The sequence below is a fragment of the Rissa tridactyla genome, chromosome 1, assembly GCF_028500815.1.
Source record: "Rissa tridactyla isolate bRisTri1 chromosome 1, bRisTri1.patW.cur.20221130, whole genome shotgun sequence".
In the NCBI taxonomy this organism is placed as follows: domain Eukaryota; kingdom Metazoa; phylum Chordata; class Aves; order Charadriiformes; family Laridae; genus Rissa; species Rissa tridactyla.
The window spans coordinates 132,610,095-132,633,539 of record NC_071466.1 but is presented as its reverse complement, the minus strand read 5'-3'; the positions used below and the strand labels follow the sequence as shown (position 1 = coordinate 132,633,539).

Here is a 23,445-nt window from a genome sequence, read left to right as displayed (position 1 = left end):
CAGTTACTGAGCCCAGGAGAGAAATACCTACCTCTGATGAGAACTCCTTGGGAGTTGGAAACTGGTTTGTTTTGAGATGTGATTTCCAATCTGGTCTTCTCTCTTCTGTTCCCAAGAAGGGAAGGTATTACTTGGCTCAGGATTGGGGCATACTTAATTTATTTTTTTACTGCATTCAGACATGTGAAGAGACACTTCTTAGCCGCTGCTAAGACAGGGAAGCCTGATCCCAAGGGTCTGGATATTTTGCCTGATCAAGTAGTGAATGTGCACATGGGCTTATGCCTCTAAGGGAGTTTCTATCCTACTGATAGGTATCCTTCCTTTGTTCTTCAAACTCTCATTTACTTGCTTATATTGCTTTCTCATGACTTCTTGATATTTCAGTCCCCATCTCCCTTCCTCCAAGCCTCTAATTTTGTAAGACTGTTGCTAGATACTTGTTTAGAAGGTTATTATGCGAATTTCCATAATTTTGCATGTCTTGTTTGATGTATTGAAAAATAGGTCCAATACAAGGAACGGGGCTGCTTGGAATTAATTCTGGTTTTTCTTTTTTATATAAATTCTGCTTAGGTCAGCAATGTGAGTTACTGCTGTTTGGTGAAAGTTATAAAAAACATTCTTCATTTTGACTCCTGTCACTTAGTGCTTTTAAAAGATGCGCTAGTGATGACCATAAAAGAAAGTGCCCAAGACTCAGCATCAGCTGTGGAAGTTCAGTCATTTTTAAGTGGCCACATTTGGAGAATTTGATAGTCAGCGTGGTTTATCTATATGCTTTTGCCCTTTATATGGAGAGGGTAATTGTGCTGGATAGGATTTTGTCTGATTATGAGTCATAATGCTAATATTGATCCTAGTTTTCAAATAAGTATGGCTGTTAATTTAGATTAAATTATGCTGTTTACTGCTTTTATTATAAACATTCCAATTTTAAATAATTATTTAGCACGCGTAGTGGCGTGACTGTAGTCTCCATTTTAGCTGTCATATTACTGGTACTGCTTAGAAGGAGCATTAACTGTGGTCATGGTTTTAACGATACTGCTTACAGTTGATGGTAAAATTTTAAACCTTTCATATTAAGATTGTGTGTATCGCTGTCCCTTTTTTCAGGGAGAATTTCCTCTTGCCCACTGCAGTGGATGGGGGGGTAAAGAAATATATCTCCTTTACAACCAAAAAAATGCTGCTGTTCTTAGCAACTGACAATTTGGCTTAAAATGCCGTAGGCTTTTCCTGTCCGGTGTTGAGTCACAAGCTTTTCTTTGTGAAACATGACACTTGTGAATTTTTGAACAGCTCAGCCTTTTACATGTGGGAATTTCTGCTGGACTTCCTTGAGTGATGAGCACATAAAGTTGGAGGAGGATGTGTTTTCATGTCTGGCTGGATGTCTTGGTTGTCTTGCCTCCCTGTACCTTTCTGTTGATGTAGAGAGACAAAATTGTTTCTCTAACAGGCAGTTTTCCTGATTTGGGGAAAATCACCGTCTTTCTCCATTCTTCCATGCTGGAATGCCTTTTGAATTGAAGAAAATCAAGATATGCCTGTGAAACTTGACACAGTGGAAAAGCTGCCTGTGCATTCTGTTTCAGCCTTCTCAAGTTGAAACAACGCTGAGGTTTATCTGATGGCAGGGGTAGTAGGTCTGCAGTCTGGGAGGGCCCTTATTTAAATCCTCTGCACAGTAAGTTTTCATGGTTGATCGTGGACCAGGCCATCTGGTGTCTGACTAGGTGTATATTATCAGATCTAAGAGCGTGCCTTCTTTGTCTCAGCTTTTACATAAGAATGAGGTCCCAATCTGTCATTACTTTTGAGACTCTTGGTGGGGTTGTTTGTGGGTTGTTTTTTTTTTTTTTGGAGCCTTCAGGCTGTGGCTTTTCTCCAAAGTGTATTATTGACAGTATATTATTCATATATAGTGAATATATGCTAAAATAGTGGAATAGAGAGTCAGAATGGTTGGAGTTGGAAGAGACCTTAAAGATCATCTAGTTCAAACTGCCGTGGGCAGGGACATCTTTCAATAGATCAGGTTGCTCAAAGCCCCATCCAGCCTGGCCTTGAACACTTCCAGGGATGGGGCATCCACAGCTTCTCTGGGCAACCTGTTCTGGTATCTCACCACCCTCATTATAAAAAACGTCTTCCTGATATCCAGTCTAAACCTACCCTCTTTCAGTTTTAAAACCATGCCCCCTTCTCCTGTCACTACAGGCTGTGGTAAGAAGTCTCTCTTCATCTTTCTTATAAAGTCTTCTGTAAGTATTGAAAGGCCACTGTAAGGTTTTCCCAGAGCCTTCTCCAGGCTTAATAATGCCAACCCTTTCAGCCTTTCCTCATAGGAGAGGTGCTCCAGCGCTCTGATCGTTTTTTATGGCCCTCTTCTGGACCTGCTCTAACAGGTCCGTGTGTTTCTTGTACTGGGGACCCTAAGGCTATATATAGTAGTGGGGACCCCAGTACAAGTAGGGTATACTATTTCTTGAATTTTTTTGAAATTCCGCTGTCAAACCAAAGAAAGAAAAAGAGATTTAGTAAAAAGCAGGAAAAAAAGTGTGAGATCTCCTGGGGTTGCACTATGTGGAGGCAGGCTCTCTTGTATTTTGCTGTATGCCAGAGGTTTCTTCCCATTTTCCACTAAGCAACCAATACAGGTGTTTACTTCACTCGTTATTCCTTATGAAGCTGTACAATTATAGGCATAATCTCGAAGTACCTAAATCTCTAAATAGGAAGTGCAAAATGCATTGTGCCTATACTCAGGAGCTACTAATTGAACAGTTGTGGACATATAGGGTTTAGGAGAGTTACTTAGTAAAAAGTGGCTGGGAGCCATACTGTGACAACTAGGCACTCCTTTTCTCCACCCCCAGGTTGTGATAGAATGGATAAAATTTTTACACTTTGCATTTTGATCAAAAGGTAGAGCATGATCGTTTATTTAAGGTGTGTGGACTACAAGTTTTCCACTTTCTGCGTTCACAGGCACCACTGTGCTTCCCCTTTTTCATCTGTCAAATGGAGTTATCAGGCCAAATTAACATAATGGCAGTAAATATATAATGACTTCTTATCTGAATTGAGCCAGACTGTTTCTCAGTAATCCCTGCAACAATCCTTTAACTTCTGTAGGAGCTAGACATGGTCTTCATTATGCTTGGCAGGGACATTATGATATATAGTTGATAATATAACAGAAATAAGTAGAAATGTAATGTCCCATATGCCTACTTTGGAGTAAACATTGAGTATGGTAGCTCAGGATGAAAATCAGCCTTACATGAATAAAAAAAAACAAACCCCAAAACAACAAAAAAAACCCCAACCAAACAAAAAACCTCACAACCAAAAAACCCCACCCAGACAACCCCTCAAAAACCCCAAAATAAAAAAGCAACAAATTTTTTTGTGTGGCTGCATTGAGATTTGTTTTCTGTCATGCATCATCCTGATACAAATATACATTTTCTCTTTAGTTATGATTTTTTTTATAGTTTTCAATGATGTCTATCAAAGCATTATTTAGCTCTTTTCCTAGAACACTAAGTTCCTTTATTCCAAGTTAATTCCCTAGACTTAGTGTATAAGAGTGTTTTGCGTTCTTTATGGTTATCTTTAACTTATCCAACACTAATAAAATAAAATACCTTGATGTGACTCTATTGTTTGTAACATCACCAGGATAGAAATGCTTAATGAAAGAGTATTATGTATACACAGAGATCAGAACAAGATAAAGCACTTGCAATAGCATCCTTTTTTTGTGAAATGTACACTTTTATTGTTAGATTGGAGCTGTCTGTTCATATAGTCTTTTAAAGTCGTCTTCCAGGGAGATTCCTCTATTACCTGGAAATCAGCCATATCGCATATCTGCTTTCTCAGGATGGGGCTCTGGAATTCTTTCATCTCCCTTGGTGTCTATCCAGTTGTCTGATTTAAGATTTTGTTGAAGATCAATCATGTTTGGTGCTTGCTTTTTCTCTGGGTAACATGAGGTTTTCTCTTTGCTATGTGTGTTGGTAAATTGGTAAATTCTTTTTGTCAACACAAATTATCTAATTGGTCTTTATTGGGTATATGCTCAATTGTATGTTCTTTCCCTCCTTTCTAGTCACATTTATGGATCTGGGTATTTTTGGGCATCAGGGTAGCTGCTACTGATTTCTGAGGGAGGACAGGAGGGCTGCTTTGTAAAATCACTGCCTGTCCAAAACATTCTCAACTCCTGGCGCAAAAAAGCAACAACCAGGCAAACAGTAAGAATGAATGGCATCAAGTAGAAAAGAGCTGGCTGATCTTTCTGTGCTAATGCTGAAACAATAAAGCTTGCCAACAGACCAGAGCTATAAGCTGCAGTAGAAGTTACAAAATAGATCCGTGACGAGTGTGCCTGAATGTCAAATCTGTGAGAGTAGGCTACCAGGAGACCAGGAATTACAATGTCCTCAAGGCCTAGGACAGTAAAAGGTCTGTTAGAATCTGATGTAGGGTACCACACTGGAATCTTCAGCATAAATGCGATTTTCCCATGGTGTGCTGAATCAAATGGTCCAAGAGCTAGAATTTCTATTATGCTGTCCCCACACCTGGTTAGTGAAGGAGGGGTAAGTACAAGGAAGACATTATAGACCAAGAATCCAGCAGAAATAAGCTGCAGTTCTTTATATTGGCTATGTGAACTTCTTTGAGCTCATAAAAGCAGATGGAGATTCCTAGAGCATTTTGCAGGATCCAGTTCTCGAGTATGTTCTGGGTTGTAAAGAAAGCCAAGTGACTGAGAATTAGGATTAGTAAGTGATACTTAGATGCTTTGTGTCGAGCTCAGTTGCTAGTAGTCCATAAAGAGATTTGTAAGGTGTGCAGGTGTAACCCTATCTTGCCTTGAGTAACTAAGCATCTTATCTGGTGTGAAGAGCATTTGTCTGTGGAGAGAGCGCACAAGGTACTCGTTCACTGCGTGCTTCTTTTCATGAAGTACGGCTTCACAAATCATTGAAACTCCTGGTGTGGCTGGTAGTGGCAAATAAAACATTCCTGCTAGCAATAACGGCTGGAATGATAGAAGCCCAAAGATGGATAGAGGGCCAGTTGTTGCGCAGAGTACATGGCTGTGCTTGAGAAACAGCATCAAGTACGGAAAACAAAGTGAATATTATTCACTGTTGTGTGATAGTGGCAGGAGGACATTTACACCATTGTGACAAAGTGTTCTTGTCTGCTGCTGATTTATTAATACAATAAAAAAGACAGCTTATTGTTTTATTTTTGTTGAACAAAGTTATTTATGGTATTTGCAATATTAAAAAAAAGACTAATGATTCACTGTTTACCTTTGCCAGCCTTAGATATGAAGTAGTTCCTTTACATGATTGTCTTTCTCATCATTTATAAACACCATCAAAATGATATTTCTTTCTGGGCAAGATAATAATAAAATTCACATGGGTAAATCCAGCCTGAAATCTGTCATTTAAAATAGCGAGGGCTGTTAAGTACTTGATACTCTATTAACAGATAATCAAACTAATCCTTTCCAGGAACTGACAGGCAGCATCTCTTCTGTTGAGGAAGACTCCATAGTAAAACTATGTTATATATGCCTATGGATATCCCCAATAACTGACATAAATATATAAAGTATAAGTCTTCAGTAAGCAAGACAACATATTTTGTGAACCAGTTTTGCAGAAGTCTTGATCGTACCTGCGAAGGGGCTTATCTAAATTAAGTTTTCAAGGCTTTAAAATCTTGGAAGAGATAACAACGTTGTGTAGGTCCTATCCAATAAAGATGAGATTTCAGTTTGTTGCCAGGAGATGAGCTGCTTTATTCATAAGTGGTCGTGACAGCTCACTGGTCTCTTAGCAGGACACAGCCTGGAAAAAATATTTTTTTTCCTTGAGTTTTAAAGCATTGTCACGTATTGGGCATTGCCACTGCTCACTGCAGTGCAGATTGTAATTCTTGTGCAGTTTCTGTTTACTGGGCTTGTACTAAATGTCGTCTTGACTGGCAAATGACACTTATCCCAAGTTATTGCTGCATCCTGATACCACATGGCACCCGAAGAGGAAGAGCGGAGGGGAAAACTGACTTCATTGCAATTTTGTTTCCTCTAGGCCAGATTGGGAATAAGTTTGCCTCTTGGTATAATGTGCTTTAAACTGGTGGAAATAAAGGACAAGCTGTTATGGCAACAGAAAGTACACTAACTATGCAGTAATAGCCACTCTTAAAACGCACTCTTCGGTGATGTTTGTGTAGAGCGCTATAAAAGCTAAGAAAGAAAAGATCACTTGTAACTAGTCGCATGCCAGGTATCTCCTGATGACCATGTCTATTAGTTTTTGTCTCCCTCTTCAGTAGTGCAACAATCGTACTGATGCTGATGGGCAGCAATGACAGCAAGCACAGTATCTTACCTGTTATTTTTCCAGACATTCATTTATTGGCATTACTGTTGACACAATAACGTACTAATTTCTACCCACTGAGTTTTCCTATGTTCTTTCCTCCTACGTTAGCGTCTGCACTGAGGGTTTTCATGCTTGATCTGATCCAGAGAGGAAGCACGGCATTCTTTTTTCATCAAATGAAAACACAGTTCTTCCAGCAGGATTTTTTTTTTTGTTTTAAAACAAAATGAAAATACAACTCTGGCCATGATAGCACTTTAAAACCAGGCATCTTTGGCTGGTTTTGCCTTTTGGAACTTGTTTTCATTTGGTGCTAACTATTACGCTCTTAAAAAGGAGTTTGAATATTAAAAACTGTTTAGACAAGAACAGGTACTGTGAGATAAAAATGAAATACATGCCACAAATGCCACAAACCCACTAAAAAATAGCAAAAACACCAGCAACAGTCATGTTGTCTCTAATGATGTGTTCATCTGTCCCGTGATAAAGATGGTGAACTCTTCTAGTCTGGCAGGAATCAAGAGGATGCTAAAATGTCTGCAGTAGTATTGTATTAACATTTATGAATTGGATAATCAGCTGACAGATCTTTGAAGAAATGACCAAGAAGCTCTTCAGCCTGTTAACATTTATTTTTTTTAATTCAAAACATAAAATTGCAGATAAGTGCCTAAACCAAAAGAACACAGCTATGTCCATGTTCAGAAAAGGTCATTTAAGGTGACCTAGGTATATGTGAGCCAGTTTGATTTCACTCCTCCTCCCCATCCCAGAAATTAATTCAGTTAATGTAAAATAAGAGGCCATCAGTATAGTAGTGATTTGACAATAGAAGTATGCTTGTAAGAATTTATGGCTGACTGTAGATTTGCTCATGTTGAAATGGCAAGTAAATAGGAAACTCTGGGGAAATCTAATCAAATGGTCAACGTGGTCTGTATAAATTAAGTCCATTTTAATGTTGCCAAAGGTGCAGGCTGTAAGTTATAAGAAAAAGCCAGGAACACATGCTGGCCAGACCAACACTGGAACAGACCAAAGGAATAGGTTTTGAGTAGCTGTGGCTTCAAGAGTGTGTGGAACAAAAGGCAAGCAGCTCAGTTTGAACTTCTGGTATGAAATCCTGTGGCAAAAGACCTACGAGCATTTGGATTTATAAATAGGAATTTTAAAGGGTCAATGTTGGTATGCTGTAAATGTCTTGGGAATCAAGTTCTTAAAAGTATGTGTGAAAACAGCAGAAATGTAGAAAAATCACAAAAAGATAGAGGAGTGATAGTTATGCTTCCTGGACACATCAGTAGTCAGTGTGTTGTATATGACTCAGTTCAGGTATGTCTCTGGTAGAAATGTTTCACTTAAATAGTACTTACTGACAGAAACACAAAGGTGTGGCCTGGTAATTATGCTTTATTTTATACAGAAGATCACATTGTTGTTCTGTTGAACCTTTTTGATTTCTGTTTGTATGGCATAAAAGAAGACAATTTTTGTCTTATTTCTGGCCCTAGGATCTATAAATTATGCTGCAGGAGTTCAGGGTATTTATCTTACCATTTTTCAAAATAAATGTCTGTTTTTTCAAGTGCCTTGCAGAATTTATGCAGCTATGGAGATTTGGTGCTTACTAATTCATTGCTCATAGCTGTTGTTTGCCAACTAATTTTCTGTCAGAACTTGGTCCTAATATATATTAACTGTAGCTAAGCGAAATATGTCTGTAAATCTGTGAAAACAAGCCTGTTCATCCATTTAAAAAAAAAAAAGCCACAAAACACTATTTACTCACTTTCATCAGGTACAATGCAATGAAACATATTTTGCGCCTGACATTGTGTAAAGGGTATGTTTTTGAAGATGTAAAAGCTATGTGATTTTAATTGTTTTTTCTAGATTGACTGTGATTTTTGCATTGTAACCTGTTACATCATACCAATGGGAGGAGGGAGGCTGTGTGTATAATGAGTGCACATAGTGTGAAACAATATGTAATTTCATCTCTGAACTTTTTTGTAAAGGCAAATACAATCTAAAGGGGACTGAGTAATTTCTGGCAAAGTCTAAAGGGGGAAATCAAGATGAATTTAAAATGGAAAGCTTGGCAGCACATTCAAGAAAAACACGAGACAGAGGAATAACTGAGAAAGAAAGTAGAAATTGATACAATGTGAGCACAGAGCTGAAGGACAAAAAAGATGACATGGCAGAGAAAAATATATGGGAAATAAAGGAGATATTTGACATGAGTGGGGAATGCATTAGGAGCTGGTGTTAGCAAAAAAAGCAAGTGTCAAGAGAGATTAATAATCAGAGCGGGTAGGTAATTCTTATTGCCTGAAAAGGATTCTCTTAAGAGTTTTAAGTATGGCACAAACAGCTTAATTACTTGACTTCAGAACCATTTCTTAGGATTCCTAATACACATTTTCCTTCTTAAAAACCACAGAGAGACTGGATCATCAGTTGGGTTGGGACCTTCAGGAACATAATATGGTCTGTTACTCAACTCAGTAAACAACTGGTAGTAGCAAAATGCCAAAGATCACTGATTAATAAAAAAAAAAAAGATTCATTTTTTACCATTTGCTTTGCCTGAGTGTGTTTGGCTGCATGTTAAGAGGCTACATGTTTGGCATGCTAAGAGGCTGATACATTAGGGTTGATTCTAGGACTGAAGAATATATTCAGGTGATGAGAAAGCGTTCTTCCCTTCTCAGATTCCCGAAGATGTTCCTCATACTCCTGTTCCTTACAACTACGCGCTTGGCACTCCCTCCATGGTCCCTTGTTATGTCTTGTCGTCTTAAGCCTTCCATTCACTCCCTGTCCTTCCTCCTCTTGATGCCTTTTGTTTCTTCCCTTCAGCTCCTATTTGTGCTCTCTTTTAACAACTTCTCCCTGGCACTTCACCTTGTATGGGGGGGGGGGGAACTGGAAGCCCTGTCTCTTACCAGTTTTGCTTCCTTGCTGGCAAATTTCCATACCAATCTTCTGTCCCTTGATGGTTCTTCTGTCTGGTTTCCTGATGGCCACTCAGATTCATCTTTCCCCGTTCCCCTTTTCCACACTCTTAAAATCAATCTATCTTGCTGCCAGCAACTAGTGGGAGAACATTTAAGCCAGACGCCAGACATTGTCTTTGCTCTCACATCTGGTTCCCTGGGCTGCAGTAGCTCCTGCAGCAAGAAGAAATCACATGGAAGCAGAGTCTTTTAAAAGGCCGCTGACAGCCTTGGAGCATGCTTAGGCACGAGTGATTGTGATTAGTATGTTGTTGTGCAAATTCAAGATTGTTGCTTCTAGTCCTGTGACAGTTTATTTACAAAGGTAACTAATCTGGCAGGTTAATATTGCTTGTGCAAGGAAACTTACAGTGAAGAATCAGAGATATGAAAAGAAGGAAAGATAAAGCACAAAAATTGCCTGGGCTGAAAGCAACTTTCTAATAATAATAATAGAAAATGAACTCAAAACTGTCATGGTTTTTGGCTCAGTTAGACAGGATGAGAAACAGTGCATTATATCTTCCTGGAATGATCAGATCAAGGAGGCATTTATATGCCAGAATTTCATCTCATTTATTCTGAATTGTAAGTGATCTGTGATGTTGGCTGACTGGTGTAAATTGCCTCAGATTTGAAGGCCCTTTAAAAATGGAGAATGTGAACTTTTCTACTCAGATGTGCATGAAACCCATGCCAAGGAAGCCAATATGACTATTGAAGTGAACGGAAATTATGCAGTTTAATTGAGGTATTATTAGCCAGTGCCAGGTAGTTTAAATGTGATTAGCTGGTTGTCCAGTGCATGCCAAATTTCTATGTTTAGATCTTCTAGAGAAAAAAATTTAAATATTTCTAATAAACTAATATATGCAAAAACTTTCTCATGTGGATTTTTCAAAAATATCAATAGTGTGAAACCAATGAATATTTCATTAGATCCTAAGATGCCTCAGTCAACAGTAGCTACATTCCTCACGTCTGTTGTCCAGGAAAGCAGCTTTGGAAAACTTTAGTAACAGATAAAGATAGTACTGCTTAAGAATTCTGCTTGCAAATCTTTGCCTGCTGATGGTAGAGTACCACCATACTATTTATTATCTTATATCTAAGAAGCAGCATTTGAACATATAATTGCTAATTTGTAAAATGTAAACAGGGCAAGTTGTAGTCAACCAGATAATATCTGTCTTGTCTGCATTTAACTGATGCAGTTTAAGTATTTTTCTGTGTTTATTTTTCTACTCGTTTGTAGACTGGACGTTGTAGTTGAACAGTATGATCAGATAGGGATTTTAATGCTTTTCAATAAAACTCTGATTTAGGAACTACCACAAGGATAATTTTTCTAGGTTGGCTAGTCCGTCCAGATCAGTTGATATAATGGGGGGTAATTTCTTGCCATCTCTTTTGCCAGTGCTTTACCTGTCCCTGTATTCAGTATTCCAAAAAAACCTGACCTTTATATTTATCTCGGAACAGTCCAGTGCCTCAAGGAAAGAGATGTCTGGTGTTTTTTTGTGTTTTTTTTTTTTTTTTTTTTTTAAGGATCAAAGATTATCAAACCTACAGAACCAGCCACATTGCATGACCAGGGATAACTCACTAGTTAATAACTATCAGATTAAGCAGAAGTCTGGCGTTTGTTACTGTTTAAGAAGAATGAGTCAAAGACTGATCTATGCACATAAATGAAAGAGATTCTTTATTTGTATAAAACATCCCCAGATGTATAATCCGCCTCAGAGTTAGGAGCAGAGGCCATTCCAGGCTGTTTGCCATTCAAAGTGCTGGAAGGGAACACCTCACAACAGTATTAGCATAATGTAGTCTTCTAAAAGTTGCAGGCATGCATCTCAGCAGTCATTGGATAGATCAATAAGGCTTTTGAAGAATCATCTTAATCTTTAAGAGCTTTTCTGCTGAATGTGTTGGCCTTACTTGGAATAATAGGCTTGGGAGCAAGCTTTCGTATTGTGGAGTGGGTGGTGGGTTCGATATGTTAAGCATCAGTTCAATGGATGAAAATGATTCAGACCCTCACAGCTGGTCTGCTGTACACGCTAGTTTGTAGATACTGATTGATTTTTATCTTAATGAGGGATCCACTTATCTGATTTGCGGTTTAGGTTTTGCTTTTTCTGCTAATTTTCACTCTCTCCCCTTCTATCTGTAAACAGCTTGATTTTTATTTGATGGCGGCGGGGGGGGCGGGAAATCCTTCCATTGCTTTACAACATTTGCCAGAAAGAAGGATTAGCCTACCAAAGGCCATGTGAATTCATGGATTTAGTGTATTAGATTTTGCTGTGTAAAATGGAAATACTTCTTCAAGTCTATGGTGGCTTCTGAAAGTTTTCTGAAAAAATGTCCATATATTGAGAATGGACATAACAGTTACCCTGGGATTAATACACATGTTTGCCCAGAACAGTATTTTTGCAGCTTCAAAATAGGATGTCGTGCTAAAGCTGTTATGGGGTCTTTACTTTAAGAAGACTCTGATCAGTTACCTCCACATCTTAAGGCTGGTACATGCTAAATTCTGTAATTAATGCAAATGTGAATGCACATTTGAAAAAAGAGTTATTGTCATGGCTTCAGCTGGGATGGAGTTGACTTTCTTACTAGCAGCTGGTACAGCGCTGTGTTTTGGATTTGGGGTGACAAATGGTATTGATAGCATACTACTGGTTTTGGTTGTTGCTAAGCTCTCAAGGCCTTTTCTGCTCCTCACACCGCCCTGCCAGCCAGGGCTGAGTGTGCACAAAAAGCTGGGAGGAGACACGCCTGGGACAGCTGACCCCAACTGACCAAGGGGATATTCCATGCCATGTGACGTCATGCTCAGGATATAAAGCTGGGGGAAGAAGGAGGAAGGGGCGGATGTTTGGACTTATTGCATTTGTCTTACCAAGTACCCATTACGTGTGATGGAGCCCTGCTCTCCTGGAGATGGCTGAACAGCTGCTTGCTGATGAGAAGCAGTGAATAAACTCCTTGTTTTGCTTTGCTTGTGCATGTGGCTTTTGCTCTAGCTATTAAACTGTCTTTATCTCAACCCATGAGTCTTTCCTTGCTTCTCTTCTGATTCTGTCCCCCATCCCAGCTGAGGGGAGTGAGCAAGTGGCTGTGTGCTCCTAGCTGCTGGCTGGAGTCAAGCCACGACAGTTATCCTGCAGGAACAGCACTTCTTTGAGAGCTGTTGTCTTTGTGGTTTCTGTGACTCCCTCTCTCTTATAGAATCCTATACTTTGGAGCTTGTGCTAGCACAGAAACTTTGGGAGTGCATGGTCTCCATGATTTATGCACCAGTTCCAAAGGTGCTGTGTGGGTCTACAGAGCAGGTACAAGGCCCTGAGAGACAAAAAGACGTTCCTCTTACATGTATGGAATGTGCACAAGCCGTTTGATTAATTGGCAATATGGCTGGAAGGAGTGGTAAGGAAGCTGCATAATTCTCCGTTATTCTTCTGTTCCCTGGCACGGTCAAATCACATCAGTCTTCATAGTTGCAGGTGTCGTACAGTGATGACTCTGAAGCAATCACAGTCATGTTTCATTATTAGTTATCCTTATCACCAACTTTTTCCTAATAACTAACTTTCCCTTGCTCCGTTTTGGTGTTATTTTGCATTCTCCATGGCCAGGGAAAAAATTATTATTCACTTTTCCTTTTATATACTGAAAAGTCATTATCTTGTCCCTCTTGAACATCTTTTCTCTGGACTAAATAACACTCTTTTACTGTTTCCCAATGAGCTTTATTTTCAAGGCATCCATTCATTTTTTGTTCTTCTCTGTTCTTGCCTATGTGTTTTTTGAAATGCATTGTCTGTCAACAGGGAACTGCCAAGGCTGAAATAGGATCTATCAGTTCAACCTGTTTTAAAAAAAATAAAAATACTTACTATACCATAAGTAACTGTGTTGTCTAATACCAGCATGTTATTTAAAAGCTGTACTCTGATGCATTTACTGTTGCTCTTAAGGTCAGTCTGAAACTTACTAAAAGAAGTCACTTCAATGTGCTCAGCAGGGCACTCTGGTCACATCTGCAGGCTCCTATAAAAGGCATCTCATCCACCCCTGCTTGCTACATTTCTTTCTCTTCCCTACATCTCTCCATATATGCTCTTGTGGTCACTTTGCTCTGGTAAAAACCTATGCAGTTGTCTCTCAGTTCTCACTCCAGTCTGCGTAGCTAAATGCTGTAGCAAGCACGAGGTGGTTTTGTTACCCAGAAGCAGCAGTGAGACGGGACTGAGAGGGCAGTAATAGAAAGTAAAGGCATGTCTTTAGCCAACTTAAGTGTTTCCTTGGGTTCAGTCTTGGACGAGAGGGTTATAAAAAGTCAGAGTTTTACCTTCTGATGCTGAATCAGTGATATGTAGAGTCCTCAACCCAACAGAGGTGACAGGAGGGTGCCTCTAATCACAGCAAGTTTTTGCAGGTGCTGCAAACACGGTGGTCTGAACAGGCAGTTATTTACTGCTGCCACCCTGATGCTCTGGTTGGCTCACGTGAAAAAATGGCTGTCACAGTGACTGCCTTGCTTTAACTGCCCTTGTTTAGAGTCATGCACATTTAGATCAGCTTAACCTTTATTTTATACACTCTTACTGAAAACTGCATCCAGTACTATAGTTTCTTCCCCAAATCATCATAGTACATTTCAAATTGATTCAAAGCTGGATAGTGGTATGTAGTTAGCCATTAAGAATATTCTTCCAGTGAGGATGTTTCTAGGGATGTTCTCCCATTGAATATTCTTACCCTAATGTTTCAGTGTCTTTTATTAATGAATAAGATAATAATGGGTAGCACTTCCAGAGGGTGCAGGATCGAAAAGCTGAAACTAAACAAATTCATGCCATAAATTCTTTCCTAACTATGTACCATTTAACTGGATGTCTTCATTCTGGTCTGGATTAGGTGTTGAAGCTTGTCTGCACTGTAGGGGAACTCCTGTTAGATGACTCCCTACAGATAGTTCTGTCTGGTCTTGACCCATCTACTACTTTAAAATCTAAAAGTTCAACGTGAATTTTTGACACTTATTTAAAGACGTAAATCGTAGCTTATATGTAACTGGGCCAAGATAGAGCTTTTAGTTCTCTTCAGAGTTTCTTTTTCCCCAGTTACCATAGACTCCACCTGTTTTACACCTATTACTTATACTGTGCCTTCCTATTTTGACTTGGTCCTTTATTCAAGGTCAGAATATTATCTGAATTTTACTGCTAATTTTCTGCATGTTTTCTCAAAGACTGTCTCTTGTCAGTACCTTTGCTAAAAATCATTCAAGCCATGTTGCCTCTGTTACTTCAAAATTCTATCAAATCATATTCTGAGATATCCTCTTTTTCAGTTTAGACATATCCCATCTTAAAATTCATTTAGAGTACCTCTGTAAAAGTTCCTTTTCCTGGCTCATTGCTTTCAGATCCACCGTCATCTCTCCATACTCCACTGCATCAAATACAATTAGATGTCATCTTTAGTATTCTTTTCTGGTTTATTTCATGTCTCACTAGTCATCTCCTCAAATATTAAGTTATTGATCTTTTCCCACCTTCATGTGAAAAATAGGATGTTCTTGATTGCTTATTTTTCATCTACTTTTCAGCTTGCTTTTCTAGTGAGCATCTCTTCTGTTTTCTTCCCATAGACTTTACAAAAGGGAGAAATCCTTTCTATAAAGCTAACAGAGCTGTTTTGTAGTCCTTCTTAAAACTCTTGACCTTCTTGATTACAAAATATTGGTCAGGTAGTTGATAATAACGTTTCTATGGTATGTCCGTGTTGCATAAGTTATTTTGGGGGTATGGTAGCTCTTTTCGCTACATATTTGTGCAGTGTTTTAAACTGATGAATAATGTTATCTCCAAGTTAAGAAGATACTTTTGTGAAAATGTAGTGAATACTGACAATGAGTTAATTAAAATGTATTCTAGCAACTAGCTGGGAAAAACAGTTTTATGTCATGGGGATCTACCAAATATGCTTTCCTGGAAAAGACGGTTCCTATAGGCTTAGAAGGAGCTTTCTCCCAGTTGTTCATTTAACTAATAAATAATACTCTGAACGTATTTTCTTCCAAAAGTAAGTAGGAATAACAGTAGAAATGAAAGAGATTTAGTCCTGACAGTAATTTCTATGAATAATCAGACTTGAGAGGGAGATTAAGCCTATAATTATTTTTCTTATGCATTATCAATGAAGGAAAAGCTACAGGAAACTGTGTATATATGGTTTTGCATAGATGATGTTCATAAAAGAGTAGGACCTCCGTCTGCATTATAAGCATATATTGTTAAAAAGATATTGGAAATTTGTAAAAGTTAAAATACTTGTGTGGGGGAGTTGTCTCTTGATTTTTAGCTATAAAATATAAAGTATGGTTTAAAGACTTCTTTAGAAAGCACTTGAAATTTCTAATATTGGTGGAGGGAGGTGGGAGGAGAATTGATATTATTCTTTAATAGGAACCTAAGCACTATTGCTGGAGAGCAAGGAAGGAAAGAAATGAAAATTACAAGTTTTCTTTTCATGTTCAAATCTTAATGAAATTTATAAAATGAACAAGCAAAAAATAAATGATAAGTTAATATATTTTTTACAATGTAAAGCTTTTCTAATACAAAGAGGTGGGTGGGGCAAGGAAATTTCAGTCTCTATAGTCCTTGGAGATAAATCAGACTTTGTAACTATTTGTAATTGATCCTACTATCTTAGGTTTTCAAGATCAAAGCTGTGCAACTGGCAGGAAAACTTCTTCCAGCCTTCAACACACCTACGGGTATACCATGGGCAATGGTGAATCTGAAAAGGTAATGAATTTTCTTTTGTCGGGAAGTGCGTTGTTCCCCCTCCACCCAACTTAAAATTAGTAATGGCTTATGTCAGGTTTTTTTAATAGTGGAACTGTAGAAGATGTAGACAAATTGGCATTCCTGGCACTTCAGAATAATTTTAATAGAGTTCAGAGCATTCTGTCTCATTAACTGCAATAAATTGTGACCATGATTTTTTTTTTCTCCTGATTCAACATGACATTGGAACATACCCAGTGTTATTATGCCATGTGTTGCTCTAGAGCTTAATTATTGGTTCTTTAGTCATTAAAGACCTACTAAAAACCAAAATTGTTTGCAGTCCATCGTTGAACGTACTGGGTTTTATGTACTGTGTGAGCTGTATGTTACCTTTAGAAGACTCACAATGTTTGAGAAGATGATGGGACTCTGAAGATATTAATTCATTTTACAGTTCAGTTTAGGTATAAAGGCTAGTGTGCTGAAGTCCACTATGGTCCATGGAGATGGAGAGGCTCCTTTAGATGGCGGTTCAGGTCAGACACTGAATTAGATGATCTGCGTTGCCTTGGGGAAGAGACTTGCCTTGTTTAATTTATCTTGTATTGCTTGTTCAATGCTGGGATTTCCCTCAGAGTTTGAGAGAACGTTTTTGGTGCAAGCTGCTTTTTAAATTTTTGTTATGTTCTTAAACAGTAGCTGAATTGGGATGCATGTCTAGATTGTGTGTGCACTTACGAATTCGCGATAGTAAATAGCAGAGAGTTTTTGAATTGTTTTAAATTGTTCTCCTTTTAGGATAGGTATTTGTTGTGCTTTGTTAGACTGCGAAAACGTTTGGGACTACTTTGAGAGCATTAGCTGTAGGTGCCATTTTGTGATCAGGAAATGATCCTCACTTTGTCACTCCTTGGGTGAAGACCATGGAGCTGTCGTTTGGAAGAATATAGAAACCTTTGCTAAACAGTTGTTATTTTCATATGAACCTTCGTATTTTATATGAACCTTTACTTGTTCTAGGTTAACGGTTGGACTTGATGGTCTTAAAGGTCTCTTCCAACCAAAACGATTCTGATTCTTTTGGTGCAGGGCCTCACCAACTTTGCCGGCTTTTCTCCGCTTTGCCTGTGCTGCGTTTTCCAGTTTTTTGGGCCTCTGTACAATGAATGTTATTGGGTTAAATTTCCCTGCACACTTTCCGTGCAGCGTTATGGTTTACTCAGTCCTGTGTTCTTCCTGCGGTTTCATACAGCTTGAAATTCCTCTGTGAGTGAGCTTTTTTTTTTATTTTTGCTTTGTTTAGCCCAGGCCCGCGCTGTGATTCCAGTGTGTTTGAATGGCCCAGGTGGCCATACTCCTTGAGCAGCACAGGCATCTGGTTCACTGGCTCGAGCGACATAGATGGCGAGGTTTAAGAAGCTGCGAGCAGTAGATGCATGGATACTTATCAGTACAACACGTAGGTCGGGCGTCAGAGCACAGTCAGAAAGGCAGGAGCAGGGAGGAGGATTTGCTGTAGGCAGAGGGAAAAGGATTGGAATGCCAGAAATTTCCTGTATGCTGGTATTGTTTATGCATTTACTCTATCAGTCTCTTGGTAATGTACAAAACCAGCCAGCATCACAGCGGTGACAGAAAATAGTGGCTGGCATGCTGGGGGGGACAGTGATGGTAGCAGGCGTATATGAGAATGCTTACCGTGAGGCTGACAGGCAGTGAAAAGAGAAGACCTGAAAGAAATATTTGCAAAATTATCGACTTGTGTTTTATTAGCTTTTGTATTCGTAATTAAATGCTTAATTTCACTTTTTATCACAGCTGTACCTAAAAACCCCTGAGACAAGCTATGATTCTGTCTCTCTACGCTCTGTAAACAGTGGTTACTGTATTTTTAAAGGTGGTGTTCTGTCTCAGGTCAGAGCTACAAATACTGCTCCATTACCAACACTTTTCCTTTACATTTCCTCTTTCTAATTTATAATTTAAAAAATACGTAAGAAGACATTCCTAATTGGTTGTGGTCTTATTGATAACGGGAATCTTTTATGTGAGGAATTGGAGGTAATCTCCAGGAGAATGTAGTTCACTTCAGAAATTAAAAGACCCGATCCTGAAAGGTGGTGAAAACTCCCATATTAGATTAAACCAGAGTTTAATCTGGTTTAATCATAGAAGTTATGACTTAGCAAGATGGTATTTCTTAGAGTGCAAAAGATATGACGTATATGTTATTTTCTGTTGATTCTTTGGGAGCCTGAGGAACTCATAATATTCCGCCTACAGTAAACATACTGTTTTCCTATGTAGATACAGATAGGGCCCGGTCCCAATCTGCTGGAGTGTCTAATACTGACTTGAAGCGCATCCCACACAGGTAAAGGGTACACGGCAGATGTTTGGCAGAATAGGGAAGCGAATGCTGCCACCTTGAGAAGTACACTTGTCTCATCTGATAATTGCTCTTGATTCTTGTTCTTGGGAACATCCAATGAACAAACAACAGTCAGGACTGTGCCAGTGCTAAGTCATTATATTTCTGTGACATCAAGATATTACATCTTTTAATCACAGGAGTTTTTGTTGATGAGGTTAGGGTATCTTTTTTCCAAAAAGACCCAACCAATGAACCAACTGATAAATCAAACCACAACTCCTGTAATCATAAGTACGGGTTAATATTTTGCTGTTACTTGTTTGATTTCATGTGGTGGTTGTTAACTAGTGCTGTGTGCAGTAATTCTGAATTTTTTGTTCTTTTCTCCCTCTTTTATGCGTGCCTGTTGGAATTCAGTGGCGTGGGTCGAAACTGGGGCTGGGCTTCTGCTGGCAGCAGCATCCTCGCTGAGTTTGGTACTCTGCACATGGAATTTGTCCACCTCAGCTATTTGACAGGGGATCCCGTATACTACAACAAGGTGAGGCTGAAATTCAGTTTTTAATCATACAAGTGTCATTTATACTGTTTCATCATAAATTGCATTAAAGGGGAAGTACTTTCTGTATTGCATTCTATTTGCATTCTCGGTAGCAGGTGAGTTTTTTCATCCTTGTATCTCTGTTACCAAATAGGTGACTTTTTCAAGTAGAAATTTACGACAACACAAGTTTTCTTATTTGTCTCAGCATAGATTTAAAAATCGTAATTTTTAAACTTGTTTATGTGAGCAGTCCTTTAAAAGCAAAAATGTACTAATCTGCAGGAAGCCCTCAAGAAAGTTTCTGGGTTCAGATTAAGAAAATTTACTACTAAAAAAAAATAATAACAAATTAGATGAACGTTGTTAGTGGTGATCCTGATTCTTGATTTAATTTAGGTCATGCACATTCGGAAGTTACTTCAAAAAATGGATCGTCCTAATGGACTTTATCCAAATTATTTGAATCCAAGAACAGGCCGGTGGGGTCAGCGTAAGTATTTTTATTTTATTCATTTCTAATTAAAGCTCTACTTCTTATTTTGTTGCTGAGTTGGAGATCAGAAAAATTATTCTGTAGAACATGAACGGCATTGCTTGAAAACGTGCAATGTTGGATTACTTAGACTTGAGATCTCCTGAAACCAATTTTTTGCCTGTCGCTCTCTGAAGTCATGCAGCTCGATTTTTTTACGGTACTTTCTGAAAGCAGCTTCCTACTAAATCTGGTTCCTGTCCGTACTTTTATCAGTCAATAAAATCTTCAGTAATAAAGGATGAGGCTGAAAATAGTTTCCTCATTTGATTTTGTTCCTGGTTTTGTTCTGCAAACCATCTGGTTAGTGGATTACTGTAAGGTAATGTATAAGTAATGCATGTTTGTGGTGGTTAAATTTGAGCTGGTATTAGGAACTGACATTTACAAACATCATTGTTCTATTTAGTGCCATTTGATGAACCTCCCAATAGATCCTGCTGTTATCAATGCAACTTGTGTAAAAAAAAAAACTAAATAAAGACTTTGGAATGAAAAGAAAAAAATTGGTTTTGTTGCTGACAATGTAAGTGGAGAGATAAAACATGAAGTTAGAGACACAAATATGATTCCTTTTATTCAAGTGGTTCTTCAAAGAAAAGTTCAGTGCTTTCATAGTGGGTGTAAAAGAGAATTCTTTTTCTTCAAGGTTTCTGTTCCTGTTTCTTTTATGAATGCAAGTTTATTTAGGAAAAAGAAGCAAGATTATCTATTTGTGTCCTGTTTGACATCATTGACAGGTTTCAGGGATTTCAGTAGTTGGCTGTAAATATCCAGCAGAGCATGTTCTGGCTTGCAAACTGAGAATTTGCTTCTGACTTTATGTCTGGTATATGAGGGAAATGAATGCAGCTGTCATTGCAGTGACTGTGAACAGAGTTGTCTAATCTGATCATTCAGGCCAAAATTCTCCCCAAATAGTCTAATATCTTTGAGTGAATAGTGACACCTTCTGAGACAGACATGTGGATTGATGAGTAGAGACAAATTTAGGTTTAACCATGCATTCAGAAAAAAGAAAGTGAGCAAATACAAATACTCATCTATTATTTATTCGAAAGACAATTTTATATTGTTCTGAAATATTTTTTTCTATTTTTTTTGTATTCCTAACCAATTGCTCTGCTACTTTTATCAAAAGCAGTCTCATGTGGCCTATCACCACGATTCTTTAGGGGCTTTTTGTCATTTGTAAAAATAATGCTCAGAATTAGCAGCTCTTGGGAAGAATTGTGATCACTGAGAATAAACATACAGTGAAAATTTTAATTTTGCAGAAATTTGATGGAGCTCAGACATACAATTTAAATGAGTTTTGAAAGATAATGCATTTAGGACTAAAGTTTAGGATTGCAGGCTGAGACTTAAGTTCTTAGGATAAAAGTAAATGCAACTTTATAGAGCCTTTAATTTTTCTGTGTTGCTCATTAGCCACAAACTTATTTCCTGGAATTTGGTGGTTGGTTGGTTTGTTTGTTTGTTTTGAGCAAATAAGCTTCCAAGTGCAGATACAGATATGCTGGTAGTGTTTCTAAGATATCTCCAATGCAACAAGCATTTGTAAGCATATCTTGAAAAGTTTTGTGGGGATGAGAGAGCAAGAATCCTTAATTCTGTTTTTCCTGCCACAAACCAGGATGGAACGATGAGAAACTGTCTTTGTTGTGTCCCTGATAGATCACTCTTTAGTGACTATTTGCAGAAATTTCAGAAATTACAGTAAAGGTACACAGGCACTGAAATACCGGACGTATGAGCTGGAACAGCTGAAGTTTAGGAATTTTTCTCCTGATTCTGCTGCAGAGATCGTATCCTGCATCACAGAAGTCAGTTAAGTAAGGGTGATGCCTTCACAGGCTACATCTCAGTTCACTAGAGGACTCATGTCAGAGTCCACAATACTGACCTGAGTCACGTTGTTGGTATTAAGGGCAGGCAAGGCTTTTATGTCCTCCTCGGAAGGTAATTTCAAAGAGCATTGTGTTTGGCTTGTTCTATGCTTTAGAACTGAAAAGACTGAGACAATGGAAGGTGTACCAAAGCATAACTTTGCTTCTTTCAACTTCTGGGAAAGCTGCCCTTTACATCTTTGCTGTGACCTTTAGTTTGATGCATCTTATCTTGCACGAAGTACTTACTCCAGATAGTTTCTGAGAATTATTTCAGAACTCTATTTGCCTAGATACTGGTAACTCTTGAACCTGACCTTTCTGGGTTTCTGGGTTTTCTTTTTTTTTCTTTTTTTTTTTTTTTTTCCTCTTCTCTTCCTTTTAACATTCTTTTCCCTCCTCAGACTTTTTTTGGCTCAGTTCTTGTTAGGTTTTCTGTTAATCTGTACAGGGTTCCAACTAAATCATGAGGGGTGGGAAATAGGTAAAATAAATCTACATAAATACATACGTAAATACACTGTTGAAGAAATATGGGATTTAGCTGCAATATAGCATCATTCTAGTGGTGGGTTTATTTTCTATTTCTGTACCCATCATTCTAGCGGTGGGTATATCATCATTCTAGTGCTGGGTACCTTTATTCAAAGTAGTAAAAATATCAGTGATGTGCACATAGCAGTCAGACTAATTAATGTCATTACTACCAGCTAATTATCCAGAGAGTATTAAACAAAATATATAATGGAAGAATCAATTTAAGTCAAGTTTTCTTAGCAGTTCTAGAGTTTTTTTAACCTTTTAATTTTTTTTCTTTTAAAGAAAAAAGTTAGGATTTGAATAGAATAAAAAAATACACTTTTGTGTTGTTTTTCTGTTTTAATTTTGTTCTAACTGGTTGATAACTTGAATACTTAAAGACAATTCCTTTTGCAAGACAGATTTGTGGAGGAAAAGAGAAGTCTCAAACATTTTCTGTGGTTTTGGTGTGGCCCCATAGGACTGTATCTCTAGTTGCAACAAGAATTTTGTGGAAAAATCTCAATACCTTCTACTTTGATACTTGATGCAGTATTTTGTTACCTTGTTGGAGGTATTTGCGCAAGGAGCCTAAGCACATCCTCATTTTGTGTTTTTAACCAAAAAAGTCCACAAGGATTGCATCAACTTTGACTAGCAATCCCAAGTATTAAATGTGCCTTTGCAATACCCCATTTAGAAATCTTTCCTTCCTTTTTTCTCTTTGCTCTAGAGATCTGTTCAGTAATTTATGCTGCCATATAAGTAACTTCTTAGCACATGTAAGGTCTCATAACATATTGCCTTTCTTTTTTTTTAATCTCAGATTTTGCACAATCTAAATATCATGTTGTCCGTCGGAACCTTGTATGAACTGGATAAAACTCACAAATATGAAGTTTATATCTCAGCTACTGGTGTTGGTAAAGTTGATAATAAAATTCAGTGCTAGATTTTATGGAAGGGGAAGGTGATATTTATTTGTTTAGAGAGTCATTAAGCCAGTTGATTTTTACCTACTCTCATTTTCTCATAAGTTTAATTCACCCATACTCAAAGGTACCAAAACATGTCCAAGTTGTCTGGACTCAAAGGAGAAGGGGACACTGGCTATCCAGTCCTCTTCACATATCTAGGGTTCTCGAATGACGACGATGAGCTAATTTTTGGGCAAATCTTTTAGGCTGATTGTAGATCACCAATTGTTACAGGGTTTTTCTAAGCCTCAGAATATTTCTGTCTTTAGCTTCCATAGATCTTAGGCCATGTTGCTGTGTCTTGTCTGTTTCTCCTCATTTAAATATGTGTTTAAAATACCTGCCCCTCATCTGTT

General features: G+C 38.1%; 1 protein-coding gene across 1 annotated transcript in view; it reads left to right on the top strand.

The window, feature by feature from the left end:
• Positions 1 to 23,445, top strand: part of MAN1A2 (mannosidase alpha class 1A member 2) — a 139,048-nt gene that overhangs the window by 70,514 nt on the left and 45,089 nt on the right. Inside the window, exons 6-8 of the mRNA XM_054188657.1 lie at positions 16,175 to 16,269; positions 19,046 to 19,169; positions 19,569 to 19,662. Of these exons, the coding sequence (XP_054044632.1) occupies positions 16,175 to 16,269; positions 19,046 to 19,169; positions 19,569 to 19,662 (313 nt within the window). The remainder of the gene's footprint in view (positions 1 to 16,174; positions 16,270 to 19,045; positions 19,170 to 19,568; positions 19,663 to 23,445) is intronic.